Source organism: Periplaneta americana, chromosome 15 (assembly GCF_040183065.1).
Source record: "Periplaneta americana isolate PAMFEO1 chromosome 15, P.americana_PAMFEO1_priV1, whole genome shotgun sequence".
In the NCBI taxonomy this organism is placed as follows: domain Eukaryota; kingdom Metazoa; phylum Arthropoda; class Insecta; order Blattodea; family Blattidae; genus Periplaneta; species Periplaneta americana.
This window is the reverse complement of record NC_091131.1, coordinates 59,167,084-59,182,633: the sequence shown is the minus strand read 5'-3', so window position 1 is coordinate 59,182,633 and position 15,550 is coordinate 59,167,084. Positions and strand designations below refer to the sequence as shown.

At 38.2% G+C, this 15,550-nt stretch overlaps 1 protein-coding gene and 1 long non-coding RNA gene across 2 annotated transcripts in view; one reads left to right on the top strand and one right to left on the bottom strand.

The window, feature by feature from the left end:
* Positions 1-3,083, top strand: part of LOC138714992 (uncharacterized) — a 38,611-nt gene extending 35,528 nt beyond the window's left edge. Inside the window, exon 3 of the mRNA XM_069847345.1 lies at positions 307-3,083. Coding sequence (XP_069703446.1) covers positions 307-1,120 — 814 coding nt within the window. The 3' untranslated portion in view covers positions 1,121-3,083. The remainder of the gene's footprint in view (positions 1-306) is intronic.
* Positions 1-15,550, bottom strand: part of LOC138714997 (uncharacterized) — a 935,649-nt gene that overhangs the window by 875,887 nt on the left and 44,212 nt on the right. The window lies entirely within an intron of this gene.

The window sequence follows — 15,550 nt, the reverse complement described above, 5'->3', positions numbered from 1 at the left end:
ATGTGACAGTACAGATCATAATTTTTTCAGGGGAAAGGAAACAGTAATTAAATATCAATAGGCCTACAGAAAAATATTAGACAATTCGGTAGAAAACGTTGGTGAATATGACATCATCGAGGATCAGTGTAGGCCTATTAATGTTTAATTAATTCTTTTCTTCCTCCTTAAAAATTATGCTATCTACTATCACATAGGATATTTCATAAAATCAACGACGATATAGAGGTTAAAGCAAAAGGGAAGTGGAGCGACAAAGAACAAAACTGTTAAAAAACTATAACAAAGTGTTCACTTCCTCCCCAGGCTAGACTGCTTGACAGAACCGCACCCATGGGTATGTGAATGCGATGCCCTCTGCACACAATACAAAGATTGCTGCCGAAGCTCCCCGTATTTTCGTCCGGAGGAACAGAGCCTGGAGGGCTTTCCGTTCACCTGCAAATATGGCTTCTATGTAATGGCGAGCTGTCCGGAAGACTGGCCGGACGACGACACTCGACGTCGCTGCGAGCACCCCGACGCCGAACCCAGCGACCCACTGCTCGACGCGCCCGTCACCACCAACATCACGTACAGGAACTGGCACTGCGCCGCCTGTCACCGCGACACGGACGAAACAACTGCCGTGATCTGGAACGCACAGTTTAACTGCGGCCCCAAACCACCTGTCACCGTCTCTAACGCCGACATCGTGCGGCACATGTCGTACGACATGGCCACGAAGCAGTGGACGCTAAATATCAACGCAGAACTATCGAGGACTTGCAAGCTGCACCACATACAACCAGACACGAAATACAATGTCCTCAGAACTTGCAAAGTAAATGTTGTGAGCGACTGTGCTCACAACTGGACGGACCCTAACACAGAGCACTTATGCCATGCGTACACCGCCTTGGAGACCTGCGGTTGGGACACGTACCGCAATCCTCACTGTTTCATTTGCAACGGATTTCGGTACCCACATGACTGCTCGAAAGTATTTCACGCTCATCCACCGCAACCTCTTCCATCGTTGTCGCTGCTGCTTGACTGGAAGAGACTGAAGAAAAGTATATGTTCGAAAAGAGAGATCTACGACCCGATATCCCACAAGTGTCGCAAGATGTATACATAGTGCCCAGTCACTAATACCAGCCCTGGACGCAAAGAGGTAGTGTAGGGAAACGGAGAAACCCCCTACCATGTTCTTCTTTGCTTACACAGCGTTACAAATAAACGCACTGTAAGGCACTCTGCGTCAGTGATGAATTTCAGACGGCCAGCAAGAGCTGAAAGTTAGTAAAATCTATGACAATAGTATAATCATGTAATGGCACTTGATATAATAACTATTTCTATAACTGTCCGGTACTTGATCCACGTCTCTTAAATTATCTTTCCTTTATTATCTCACAGTTATAGAAACCACTCACTATCTCTCGTGTAGTCCGGATTTGTACAAGGCGGGTCTCGCACCTTGCACGTCGCTTCAGAAAAACCAAGGCTTAATGAGTACGATTAATATTCAATGATTAGAGAATGTAACAGGGCATGTCCCAAATGACAATACTCAAGAATATATAGACCTATAGTAAGTAGTATAATGTATCTCTTTATAGATCTTAGATTGTATATTCTCTTGCTATTTGCTGTCGCTGACTTGTTTTGTTTATATTCCTACTGTGTATTTCTTTAGTTTTTACGTTATATCGATATTTTTCCTATAACTACCATCGGGTCAAGACACATTTTTTAGTTAATAAAGTCATATTCATTCATTCATTCATTCATTCATTCATTCATTCATTCAAATGTTCAACATGTGAGCTTCCAAAAATTATTTACACTCTTAGGGTATTTATTCATTCATTCATTCATTCACATTTCTCTGTCAACCGCCATGTATTTCACTGCAAATCCAACTTTCTCCAATGTTCCCTATTTGCCGCCTTCCTCTTAGTCTCTGCATATGAGCCATATATCTAATGTTGTGTATCATCTGATATCTTCTTCCGCCCCGAAATTTTCTCTTGTTCACCATTCTTTCAAGTGCATCCTTCAGTATTCTATTGACACAGCTGATTTATTTTTCTCTTCCTCATCAATTTCATCATTATTTCTTCACCCATTTTTCTAGTACAATTTCATTTCTTATTCTGTCTGTCAATATCACACGCTCCATTCTTCTCCATAATCCACATTTCAAATGTTTTTAGTCGTTTCTATTCATTCCGTCGTAATGTCCATATTTCTATCCCGTACAGTGTCACACTCTACACGAAGCACTTCACTAGTTTCTTCCTTGATTCTTTTTCCAAAGGTCTGCAGATGATGCTCCTTTTTCTATTAAAAGTCTTCTTTGCCATTGCTCCCCTTTTTCTCACCTTCTGCCAGCAGCTCATGTTACTACTTGTAGTAGGCCAATACCCGATGTATGAGCTGTCATATTTGAAGCTCTCAACTTGCTCTACTGCCTCCTTTAGAATTCGCAAGTTCATCTTTATTTTTCTTCCGATAACCCTGGTCTTCATCTTGTTTTCATTTATCTTTATCCTATACTGTTCACAGGTGTCATTAAGCTCCAGTAGCATAACCTTTAGTATCATCTCCTGTCCCAATAGCAACGTGATATCATTAGCAAATCTTATGCACTTTATTCTTCTTCGTCCTACTATCACCGTCCCATGGCCTGAAAACAGTTTTTCACTAAATCCTCCAGGTAGATATTGAACAGGTAAGGTGACAGAGGGCATCCTTGTCGTACTCCTCGCCCTATTCCACTTCCCTCTGAACTGAGATACCGTATTATTTTTTTATAATCAATCTACATGTGCAGTAAATAAAAAAAACATGAAGTTCTACTCTTAATATTTTCTTCTCAAACAAAATTAGCACAGAAATATATCATCGTTGGTTTTACGAAACCTATGTGACAGTACATATCATAATTTTTTCTGGAGAAAGGAAAAAGTAATTAAATATCAACAGGCCTATAGAAGAAAATTAGATAATTCGGTAGAAAACGTTGGTGAATATGACATCATAGAGGATCAGTGTAGGCCTATTAATGTTTAATTAATTCTTTTCTTCCTCCTGAAAAAATTATGCTCTCTACTGTCAGACAGGATTATTACGATCACTCCAACTATCAGGAAGCACAGTTTCTAGGTTCTCCTCTTATCTCAGCGAACGTCAGCCGTGTGTTTGCATTGGAAGTCGAACTTCCTCATGGCGTATCGATGATTCTGGAATCCCACAGGGATCTATTCAATCATCACTACTATTCACTATTTACGTAAATGACATCCCCTCGACTCTACAGCACTGTAAGCATCACCTTCACGCAGACGATTTACAAATATATATCCATACAACCCCTGACTCACTCAATGACGCAATACAAAATCTTAACGAGGATCTTCAGTCTATATCAGCATGGGCCAGAAAGTTTGGTTTGACCCTCAATGCAACAAAATCACAAGCAATCCTAGTGGGACATCAACGTCTATTATGCAACAATACTCCTGCTCTTCCAGTCAAGTTAAACGACACAATAATCCCTTTTGCTTCCTGTGTTAAAAACCTTGGAGTTTACTTTGATACGCATTTAAACTGGAATAACCAAGTAACCCATATTACAAAAAAAGTGCTTTCCATACTACATTCCTTAAATAGCATTCGAAAATTCCTTCCGCTATCACTCAAGAAAATACTAGTGGAAACACTAGTAACGCCCCACTTTGATTATTGTGATTTTCTACTGACTGACCTCAATGTCAACCAGTCGCAAAAATTACGTGTTCATAATTCTTGTGTTCGCTTCGTCTGCGATGTCCGTCGCGCTGACCACATTACCCCATCCTTCCAAACTCTAAACTGGCTACGGCTTAACGAACGTAGAAATTTTCATTCTCTTGTTCTCCTTTTCAAAGTCCTTCACACTTCTACACCTACCTACCTTGCCTCCCGTTTCAGTTACCTGTCATACCATAATCTCTTCACACGCACGCAAAATAGCCGCATACTAGCCATACTAACAGATAAGGCATCATCGTAGTCATCATCATACACAATCTCGCTCTCGCGCTTGTGGAATACCCTACCCAGTGACATCAGGGACTGTCGGAATTTAGTAGCGTTCAAAAGCAAGCTTAATAAGCATTTTCTTACTGCGTAGAGTAGGTTTAATTTTTACTTAATTAATAGAAAAAATGTTTCTCTCTTCTTAACTTTTACAATAAACTGTCTAGCTTTTATTAATCGGTTAATCCTTTAGTACTTTGATTTTTATTGTATTTGTAAATTTAATATTATTTCTAATTATAATTGTAATTGTATTCTTAATATTGTAGTTGTAATCCCCTGGTAGACGGGAAGAGAAAGCCTGATGGCCTTATCTCTACCAGGTTAAATAAATAAATAAATAATAAATAAATAGGAGGTTTCATAAAATCAACGATGATATAGAGGTTAAAGTAAAAGGATAGTGGAGCGACAAAGAATAAAACTGTTAAAGAACTATAACAAAGTGTTCACTTTCTCCCCAGGCCAGATTGCTTGACAGAACAACCCCAACCAGGGATATGCGCATGCGATGCCCTCTGCACACAATACAGAGACTGCTGCCGAAGCTCCCTGTATTTTCGGCCGGAGGAACAGAGCCTGGAGGGCTTTCCGTTCACCTGAAAATATGGCTTCTATGTCATGGCGAGCTGTCCGGAAGACTGGCCAGACGACGACACTCGACAGCGCTGCGAGCACCCCGACGCCGAACCCAGCGACCCACTGCTCGACGCGCCCGTCACCACCAACATCACGTACAGGAACTGGCACTGCGCCGCCTGTCACCGCGACACGGACGAAACAACTGCCGTGATCTGGAACGCACAGTTTAACTGCGGCCCCAAACCACCGGTCAACGTCTCTGACGACGACATCGTGCGGCACATGTCGTACGACATGGCCACGAAGCAGTGGACGCTAATTATCAACGCAGAACTATCGAGGACTTGTAAGCTGGACTACATATCACCAGGCATGAAATACAATTTCCTTAGAACTTGCGATGTAAATGGTGTTAACGACTGTGCTGACGACTGGACGGACCCTAACACAGAGCACTTATGCCATGCGTACACCCCTTGGAGACCTGCGGTTGGGAGACGTACCGCAATCCTCACTGCTTCATTTGCAACGGATTTCGGTACCCACACGACTGCTCGAAATTCGCTTACGGTCCTCCATCGAGACCTCTTCCATCGTTGTCGCTGCTGCTTGACTGGAAGAGACTGAAGAAAAGTATATGTTCGAAAAGAGAGATCTACGACCCGATATTCCGCAAGTGTCGCAAGGTGTATAAGTAGTGCCCAGGTACTTGTCACTAATACCAGCCCTGGACGCAAAGAGGTAGTGCAGGGAAACGGAGAAACTCCCCTTCCATATTCCTCTCTGCTTACACCGTCTTACAAACGAACGCACAGTAAGGCACTCTGCGTCAGTGGTGAATATCAGACAGCCAGCAAGAGGTGAAAGTTAGTAAAATCTACGACAATAGTATCATCATGTAATGGCACTTGATATAATAATTATTTCTATAACTATACGGTACTTGGCACACGTCTCTTAAATTGTCTTTCCTTTATTTTATGCATTTCTGGCATAGATCACTCTCTTGAACAGCCCTGGAGACTAACGAGTCGAGAAAAGTTTCCCCTTTTCTTCTCTCATTTTACGAGAAAATCGTGTTACATCACTGTAACCTATTTGCAGTTTCATCAATGGCTGATACCTTTAATAAATCGCAACTCTATCCATATTTCCTGGAAGAAAATGTGACTACAAAATAAACAGTGTATAAGATTTTTAAGTGGGAGCTCTTTATCCCATTTGAATAAAAACTAAACAAAAGAAATAACAAAATAATTTTTCACTTAAACTAAAGCTAGCAACTCGGGGACCACTGAAACTAAAAATACTTTCTTGTTCAGCCCTATATAAATACAATATTATTCAATTTTACTCAAGCTTACATGAAAATTGACAGCATTTTATGCTTGTTTATTTGTCTGCTTGGTTTATTTATAACTTAGTGAAAGTCTGAGAAGCCATACTAGATGAAAATCTGTTAGACTTGAACGAGTATCAAAAGATTCAACAATTCTTAATGGATGTTAGAATTAGAATCAACTCCCCTAATGAATATTATGATTGACATCAATGCTTTCATCTAATAGAAACAAAAACCACAGAGAACATTTTTATTTTCACTCCTGATTGACTTTCAATATAAAACTCCATTTCTTCTGTTCTATTTGCCATTGTATGTCGAGAAAGACAGGGCGTATTTCGTCAGCTGCTACGCCAGTGCCAGCGTTTTTGGCGCGTATCCTTAAGTAAAAAGCCAGTCAATGAGCACTTGTTGCCAGTGCAGCTGAGAACGGTACCGCCCAAATACACGTCACGTCAGGAATCTGCCAATCACAGTTTTCAGTCTTATTGCCTACTGACTGCGTCAAAGGCAAGACACTCGCACTTTGCGTTTCTGAGGTGTGTCCTTGGGAACACTATCCAATCAGTGGCATCTGTTGCTACTTTGGCTAAGAGTAGTACCACCTCGTAAACAGATGTGATGTCAGCAATCTGCCAATCACAGTTGTCAGCTTTTTCGCCCACAACTATGGGAAAGATAAGATACTCGCTGTCAAAGTTTCCATCACTTATTTCACGCGCCAGAAACTGTGGCTTTGGTTAAGCATTTTTTATTAAACTCGTCGCTCACATTAGGGTTTCATATTTGTTAAAATCTGTACCAAATTCGACAACTAATTATCTTACAATGTTTTGAATATTTACGTAGGGAAGCGTATCATCATTCATGTTTCGGCTCTTCTAGCTTCGTTATTCGCGTCTTTCATAACGATAATTATGTTCATAATTACTATTGTATATTATTCATACGAGAAGCATAAAATGTCCTAATATGTTTGAATTTGTTATATACTCAGTCTATATGTCACATATCTGGCGATATCATATCCTTCCTGAACGTAAAAATTATTTTAGTTCATTTTCCTTGTGGAAATTGTAGAGCGATTGAATTTCCATAATGAGCCCCCGCCACTGAGCAATTGTTACTTTACTATCTACTCGTATCGAAACAAAACATTACCGTCTCAGTCGGGGAAGGTGGAATGGGGAGTTAAGGAGTAGTTGACAGTGACTCAATTGTCGTATTAATATCTAGAGTTGCTATAAACCATGCAGTAAACTCCTTTTAAGGCACTGCAGTAGGCTTACCAGACTTTCTAATAGCAGAAAATAATGATTCATATTTAAAAAAATGTTTCGTTTTACTTAACGACACTCGCAACTGCTGAGGTTCTATCAGCGTCGCCGGTGTGCCGGAATTTTCTCCCGCAGGAGTTCTTTTACATGCTAGTAAATCTACAGATATGAGCCTGTCACATTTAAGCACACTTAAATGCCATCGACCTCGCTCGGGATCGAACTCGCAACCTCGGGCATAGAAGGCCAGCGCTACACCAATTGTGCCAACCAAGCCGAAGATTCGTGTTAATCTTTTATTTAATTTGCAATAAAACAATCCATTTTATTTAAAAACTGTAAAAGGATAAATCATGGGCGAATCCAGAAATGCATATAGAGTGTTAATTGGAAGCCGGAGGGAAAAGAACCTTTGGGGAGGCCGAGACGTAGATAGGAGGATAATATTAAAATGGATTTGAGGGAGGTGGAATATGATGTTAGGGACTGGATTAATCTTGCACAGGATAGGAACCGATGGCGGGCTTATGTGAGGGCGGCAATGAACCTCCGGGTTCCTTAAAAGCCGTAAGTAAAGGGATAAATCATTCCTCACCTGTATACTTACTGATAAGAGTTAAAAAAAAAAAGAGTCGTGCGGATAGTATTTATCGAGAAAAGCAGTGTTAATAATTAATAATTTTTTCTTCTAAGGAAAGTATTCATTTTGGATTAATATGGTATTATAATTTTTTGTTGTACTCCATCAAAGGAATAATGTTAAAATATGAGCAGCTATATTACTTGCATCCTGTATATACAGAATGGACCGTAAGTAATGTCAGTAAATCTGGTGAGTGTTTCCTTGAGAAAAGAGCAACAAAAAAGTCAAATACCATTTTGCTATATTTGGAATAGTTTTCCAAAAAACGTGATTTTAAAATACATTAATTATGAGAACTTGCAACGCTGAGCCCTTCAACCAGCTGCGAGTTGTAACACATTAAGTTGTGTTGCTCTGAACAAACCCCTCCACCTGGGTTGTTGAAGGTCAACGTCATCATGCCATGTACAGTAGTGGCAAAAAAACCGGACCGACCCTTGTAGCTGATAAGAATTCTGTGCTGTGTATTGTGTCAAACTGTGGTAATTTCAATATGGATAGTAAAGCCAGAGGTATGTACTGCTATTTAATGTAAAAATACGCAGTTATCTTTGCAGAATAGAGGTAGAAATGTAATCCTGATGCCAGATGAAAATAAAACTCTCAAAGCTCTTTTGTCTGTAAGTTTGAGGCACTGAAGGAAACAAAAGACGGTAAAAATCGAATAAATACAATAAATTTAATTGTTACAATTAATTATACACGATGGATGTGTTTTGTGACTAGCAAAATTTGCATCTGTGACTCTGAAATCAGTTACATGGGTCGGTCCGGTTTTTTTGCCACTGCTGTACATTGCATTTAAACTCGTAAGAAAAAAAGCGATAATTTTTGTGTTAGGTAACGGAAAATGAACACTGCTTTCAAGTTAAACAAAATGTTGGACAATTTAAAATAAACTCCATAACCTAATTTTAATTAAACGTTGAGAAAACACAGGCAATAAGACAAGAGTCTTTCAAACTAGATGGATAAGATTAAGAAATATTTCTACACTCCCATTTCAATGGAATATTCTAGAGATCGTGAACAATAATGATGCATATTTAATGTTATAAAAACAAAATTTTAAAAGATTTAACAAATTTCTCATTGTATGTGGGTAAAATGTGCTGGCTCTTGAAAAAAATGGGCTACCTCCTGAAAACTTTGGACTTTTGTCTGTCCCTGAAATAATAATAATAATAATAATAATAATAATAATAATAATAATAATAATAATAATCGATACTCTTCAACAATTAGATCCATTGACTCTTTCCATCTTTCGCTAAACAGTGCGTTTTTCCATATACCACATAATCAGTTCACGATACTGGTCATGTAGTCAAGCATTACTCGTGTTACGTTTTCATAGAGCACAGAAGTATACAATACATGGAAATACATGAAAATAAGTCTCCATTTCCATCGCCAGGAATCGAACACACAATGCGCTCCAATTAAAAATAAAGCCACTGATTGTGCAGCACCCTCGATTCCATCTAAATGCACACAATTCTAATGGCCGCGCGCTGTTTGTCACAGTTCATTGGAGACGACTCGCATCGCCAGTCAAAGCTGAGCCACTTCAACAGCTACTAACGCGGCCCGGGGTTTTGCGGTTGGAGCAGGTTTCCCCCGAATACTTTAGTCATTCTTACTCATCTCCCTGTTATCTCCAGTACATCTCATTCAATCTAAATGGGCTCTAAATCTTACAAGAGTCGCCATTTGGGATAACAGATAATATTCTACGTGCGTCGATATGTATATTGACATTTTGTGCCACCCTCTTCATACGTAACATTTCAACCCAGTTCCTCTCAAACTGTAGAATTTAACGACCTTTTACAAGTCTTCAGAATCTTTGCTGGGAATGGTTTGTACTACTTTCTGAGTCCAGCATCTTATAGCCCTTGAAAAGTTCAGTCTCGCAAAGCTGTAGAAGCAGATAGCAGAGAAATGCAGTTTACATTAGTGTAACAAGCGGAGTTCATGGTAGAATAAAATTTAGAGTCAGGTTTAATTCGGCACAAGGAGGACATGTCCTCTTTTTTAACAATTTTATCCCGTCCGGCAGGCATTTAAAAAAATTTTGAAATGTCTGGCATTTCGCATTTCAACTAGAATATTAATATGAATATTGCATAATGTGCGATATTATGCATAGAATATCTAAAAAAAAAAAATGGTGAAAACCTATGAAAGAATTTAACTGCTTTCAATGGTTGAAGCTGGAGCACATAAAAAAACATAAAATATGATAACCTATTGATATACATTGAATCTTACACTCTAAAAATGTCACTATTCATGATTCTAAGCTATTTTATCAATTTTATTCTGCAATGTACAAAAATATGCCAATCAAGTTAATTTGGACAAAGATTTAACTTCAGATAAACAATGGTGCAAATTCTTAAATTCCAATAGTTCTGCGAACACTGAAACTTTCTCAGAACTCTTAAAAATATGTCAATTCTATTAAATTGTATTTATCCCAAGTCACAATGGAAGTGTTGAGAAAGTATTTTCCCCTATATCTGCTCAATGAACAAAAGAACGAAATCGCTTGCTAACGGAGACAGTCAGAGGTATCATCATGGTAAAATATAATTTCAAGGACATGTCCTGTGAACAGTTCCATAGTTATTTGTTATAAGATACAAGTTGGTCCCTTCAGGTTCTTGTGCACAGAGTGGGCTCCACCGATAAGTGGGGTACAGCTGTAATACTGATCCAGCAACTAGGGAGAGAACTAAGGTGAGCCATTGTTTTTATCTTCAATTATGTCCATACCAATTTTTAAAAATTCCTCCATTTTTCAGCAATGTCCTCTTATTTTAGATTCCATGTCCTCCTATAGAATTTCTTCACATGGTAACCCTAGGTTTAATAGAAGCAATTGCATTGGTCAAAGCCGCGACTGTGGTTCTAAGTCCTAGCGCACTGGTCTTCCATCCAGACGGTCTAGGTTCGATCCCCGATGGAATTTGTAGTGGACAAAGTAGACGTTGCACAGAGTTTTTCTTGGGGTACTCCCTCTATCATTCCACCGACACTCTCTATCTTATCCAAATTTTGTCTATCATCTGTAACAGTAAAAAGAGGCTGGAGTGAAGTCTGGGTTTCCGATGCTGCTACACGAAGGGCTCCTGAGAGTTACCAGAAGACTGCGGGGCAGGGTACAGAACGCATGAAGTTACGAATGCACTGACCACTGTGTTGCATAGATCGAGGGGAATGGGAGAGTGAGAGTGCAGTTACTCCTTGCTTCAACATGTAAACATTCAGTCACAATAGGACACAAAATAAATGTTCACGTTTACAAATATAATACATAAGGTGCAGTTCCAGTACAAAAAATAATTGCCTAACATTACATGTTTCAATTTACAATATACTGTACAAGTTTTAACAATATAAAATAATAATTTGTCTGTAAGCAAAAGAGAAAAAAATATATATATTACTTACATAAAATGCATTTCCTCACAATTCAATGCACTGAATTACAAGGTACATTCGCAACGTATCAATTTTTTTTTTCTTTTTAAGGAACGCTTAAATATTTTCCATGTACTTTTGCTACTGCACTGCTTTTGAAAGAATCGAGTTCTGTCTTTATACTTTTTTAACCCTTAAATTGACGAAGTATCCTATAGGATACAACAGGTTAATAGGCTATATGCTATAATTTTTAAAAGAATAGAAAAAAATTGGTAGGAAATAGTAATATGCGTTACAAGAGCGGTATGTTGAAGTTTTCATGTTCGAAGAAAAGTTTGAAAAAGCGAAACGTAGTTGAGCTTTTTTAATTTCCGAGAATTGAAAGAAAGCATACCGCTCGTGTATCGTACATTATTTTGTGCGAAGATCGTTTATTACATACCTGAAAGAGGAATTTCTAATTAGTTGCAATGAAATCTCCATCTTGGTTTCTGTTCAATGACGGCAAATTTGCAAAACAAAAATATCTATCTTCAACATTGTTGCTTTAAAATGTTTTCTGTGTTTAGTATACTCCAGCAGGCCGTGATATACGTCTGTCTTCCCCCCCCCCAATCCATAAATGTGAACTTAAAACAAACGGCAAGGTTATGTAATGATTTATTTTTCATTTTAATATTTTAACAATATTATTTATATAACATGTTACAGTAATAACATCGGCATCTGGAATCTTGTTGATTTTTTCACGGCTTCCTTAATGTTACTTGCATCGCGAATGCAGTAACTTTAGTGGAGTTGTAGAGTTTACTTAATTTTTGCAAATATTTAAAAACAATAATTAACAGTGCAATTTAGGTGAAATTGCAGTGGTAAGTTTCCAATTTATAATTATTACTATATTGAACGTCTCTAAAAATAATATGTTAGAAGCCTAAAGCAGTAAAATCAATATGTCACTTAAGCGGTAAGAAGAGGGAAATTGTTATGTGTGTTAGGTTGAGAATATTGAATGTGGAATTTTAGACTTACCGCGGATTAGTTTTGTGCGGAAACCAAGCAAATACGCACTATCTCGCACAAATTAAAATTTCACAATACTATAATACTGTACAACATACAAAATATGGACATTGCGATAGTTGTTTTCTTTACGGTCCGACAAGGTTTAATAAACTAGTGTGAGATATGAAGCTTTGCCCTTAAATTATTTAAGGGTTAATAATATGCAAAATTCAGTATTTTTTTTTCCTTTCATAAGAACATATTCCTTTCCGAACTCCTCTATAAGTTCGTTCTGAGGGGAACGCTTGGTGCTCTTAATTTTTTACATGTTCCTCAGTAGTGTGAATTATAAAATAGCGAAATTAACACTAACATAAATTTGCATGTATCAATATTACATTTTACCGCCACATATTTCATACATAATAACAGACCTATTACCCCAATTATAAGTTTTTGCTCAGGGGATATATGTAAAATAAATAAATAAATCAAATTTATCTTGCAAAACAAGTCATGAGAAGTACATTTTTATTGAATTTAAAAATGTATACTCTTGGAAGGATCTGAACTTGTAAACGTCCAACGTTATGCCAAACATATTTAGCACTAGATTACCAGAATCTATTTTAACAGTTTTTCTACACACTCGAATTCTGAGACCTCTTACTAGAAGATGTAGATTTGTTTAATAACTCAAATTTCATTCTTCAGTATGGTCGTTATTTTGCATTTCTCACATTTCGTAAGTTTCAACGTGTTAGGAAAAATATTAAATGAAAACACGACTATCGGCAAACCAACGCAACAGTGGCTGAACCAGGCATCACATCTTATGACGACGGGACAAATTATGAATAGAACCGACAGAAATTAATGCAACTCCCAATGACAGGATATAGCGTTGCCATGACGACATGACAAACGAACGCCGCATCGCATTTCCTTTTGTGAAAAAGTAGACTTGCAGATTTAAAGCCAATCCTAAAATCCCAGATAATAACAGGACATACCGACCGGCTCTAATTTACTAATTTACTCGACAAAACAAAACAGCTCAAACGCGGATTCCAGCACTCACCCGTGCGCAGAACAATTAAGCTAAATCCAGTAATAAACAAGACTTGAACAGACGAGTGTTATTATTTTGCAATATCATTGTATGTTTCACGTATGGATTCCAATGCTCCAAGACGACAGTGAAAATGTTCCATTTTAATGAAATGTGTAAACTGTGTAGTGCTATAACAAACGTACAATGACAAACATTGTATGAATGAATTTTATTTCCGGACTGCCCATTTTAAAAGCAGAATAATGACAAAGAGAAAGTGAGAAATGGGAGCTCGGCATTTTATTAGGCTGTCTCTCAAGTACTGTCGCTTTTTTAAGTTTGGTGTTTTGTAAGATTTTAATGATTACCCTTAGTTGGCAGTGCAAAACAGGACGCTATAGTCATTAATACGTATTGTGAGCATGTTTTCATTCATAGTTTTCTGCCCAAGGGCAGGTCTTTCACTGCAAACATAGCATTCTCCAATCTTTCCTATTTTCTGCCTTCATCTTAGTCTCCGCATGTGATTCATATATCTTAAGTGTCTATCATCTGATATCTTCTTCTATCCCGAACTCTTCTTCCATTCACCATTTCTTCCAGTGCATCCTTCAGTAGGCGGTTTCTCCTCAGGCAGTGGCCCAATCAATTACTTTTCCTCTTCCTGATCAGTTTCAGCATTATTCTTTCTTTACCCATTCTTTCCAACACAGCTCCATTTCTCACTCTGTCTGGCAATCGCCAATTGTTAATACAAAGAACATGAAATAGAGATGAAGCTTCAAAAGTTCTTCTATAGCACTACTAGAAACAAGATGGTGATGAAGGTGTCCAGCATTTCAATAATGAAGAAGGCATTAAAGATTTATAATGTCCTGGAAGTTCTAAGGTACAGAATTGAGAATACACGAAGAGTTTTAGAAGGAAATCCACAATAAAGTATTCGTAGGTTGTCAGAAAAACTCGGTGCTTCAAAAAATACAACACGCTATAACATTAAAACGCTTAGAAAATCATACAGAAGTTTTAGGTCTGTGTCTAATGAACTGACACCTGAACAGGCTCAACGCAGAGTGGATATCTGTCGTCAGCTCATTGCTAATCCCATGGGTGACAGATTTATCGGGGGAATTATCACATGTGATGAAAAATGGGTATATTACATTACCGTAACCCTGACACTTCAAAAGAGTGGCTCGATCTTCGCCAGCCTGCCAAAGTCATCGTTAAACAAATTCGGTAATCTATTAATTTGAATCGGGAATCGAACCCGGGACCTTTCAGCTGTGTGCGCTGATAGGTCCCGGATTCGATTTCCGGTGCCGGAACGAATTTTTCTCAAATTAATAAATATTTACAGTATGGCTACTTATAGTCATTGGTTATTCAATGAGGGTGGCGAGACTTCATATAAGAATATAAATTCGGTAATGTTATGTATCGCGTGGAATTTTGAAGGTGTTCTTGCTTCACTGGGAGTTCGTTTCAGCATGTCCATGCGATCTTTTTTATTCTTAACAGCTAGAACGAGTTTATGAAGTTTTGAGAGAGAGTTACCCAGAAAGAGTTAATCTAAATATAATGCTCTTGCAAAAAGACAATATGCAATATGAAACCCAAAACCGCTCGAATCAAGGAAAAAATCCAGGAATTGGGAGGAATCAAACTACTACCACATCCGATATATAGCCCTGATCTTGCGCCTTCAGATTACCATTTGTTACCCTCCTTAGTCCACTTCCTGTGTGGAAGAACTTTCCAAAACTTGAAAGCCGTTGAAATGGGTACCAACAAATTCTTCGCATCAAAAACCAGAAACTGGTACCGTCGCGGGGTAACAAACCTCACTGAAAGGTGGCTTAAGATAGAATCCAATGGCCTTTACTTTGAAGATTAGATTAATTTCTTGTTATAGCATACCAAAACCGACATTACTTATGACGAGACAATCTGTAGGCCTAATACTGTACTAGCATTCAAAAAAATGGGTGTCAAAACACCCAAGTTAGCATAGACCAGCGTTTCTCAAACTTTCTTGAAGTGGGGACCACTTTTTAAAGTCAGAACAGTTCCGCGGACCACCTTACTCTTGTTCCCTTCGAAAAGCAAATTTATCATTTTCGTAGCATATTTTAATACCAACAGGC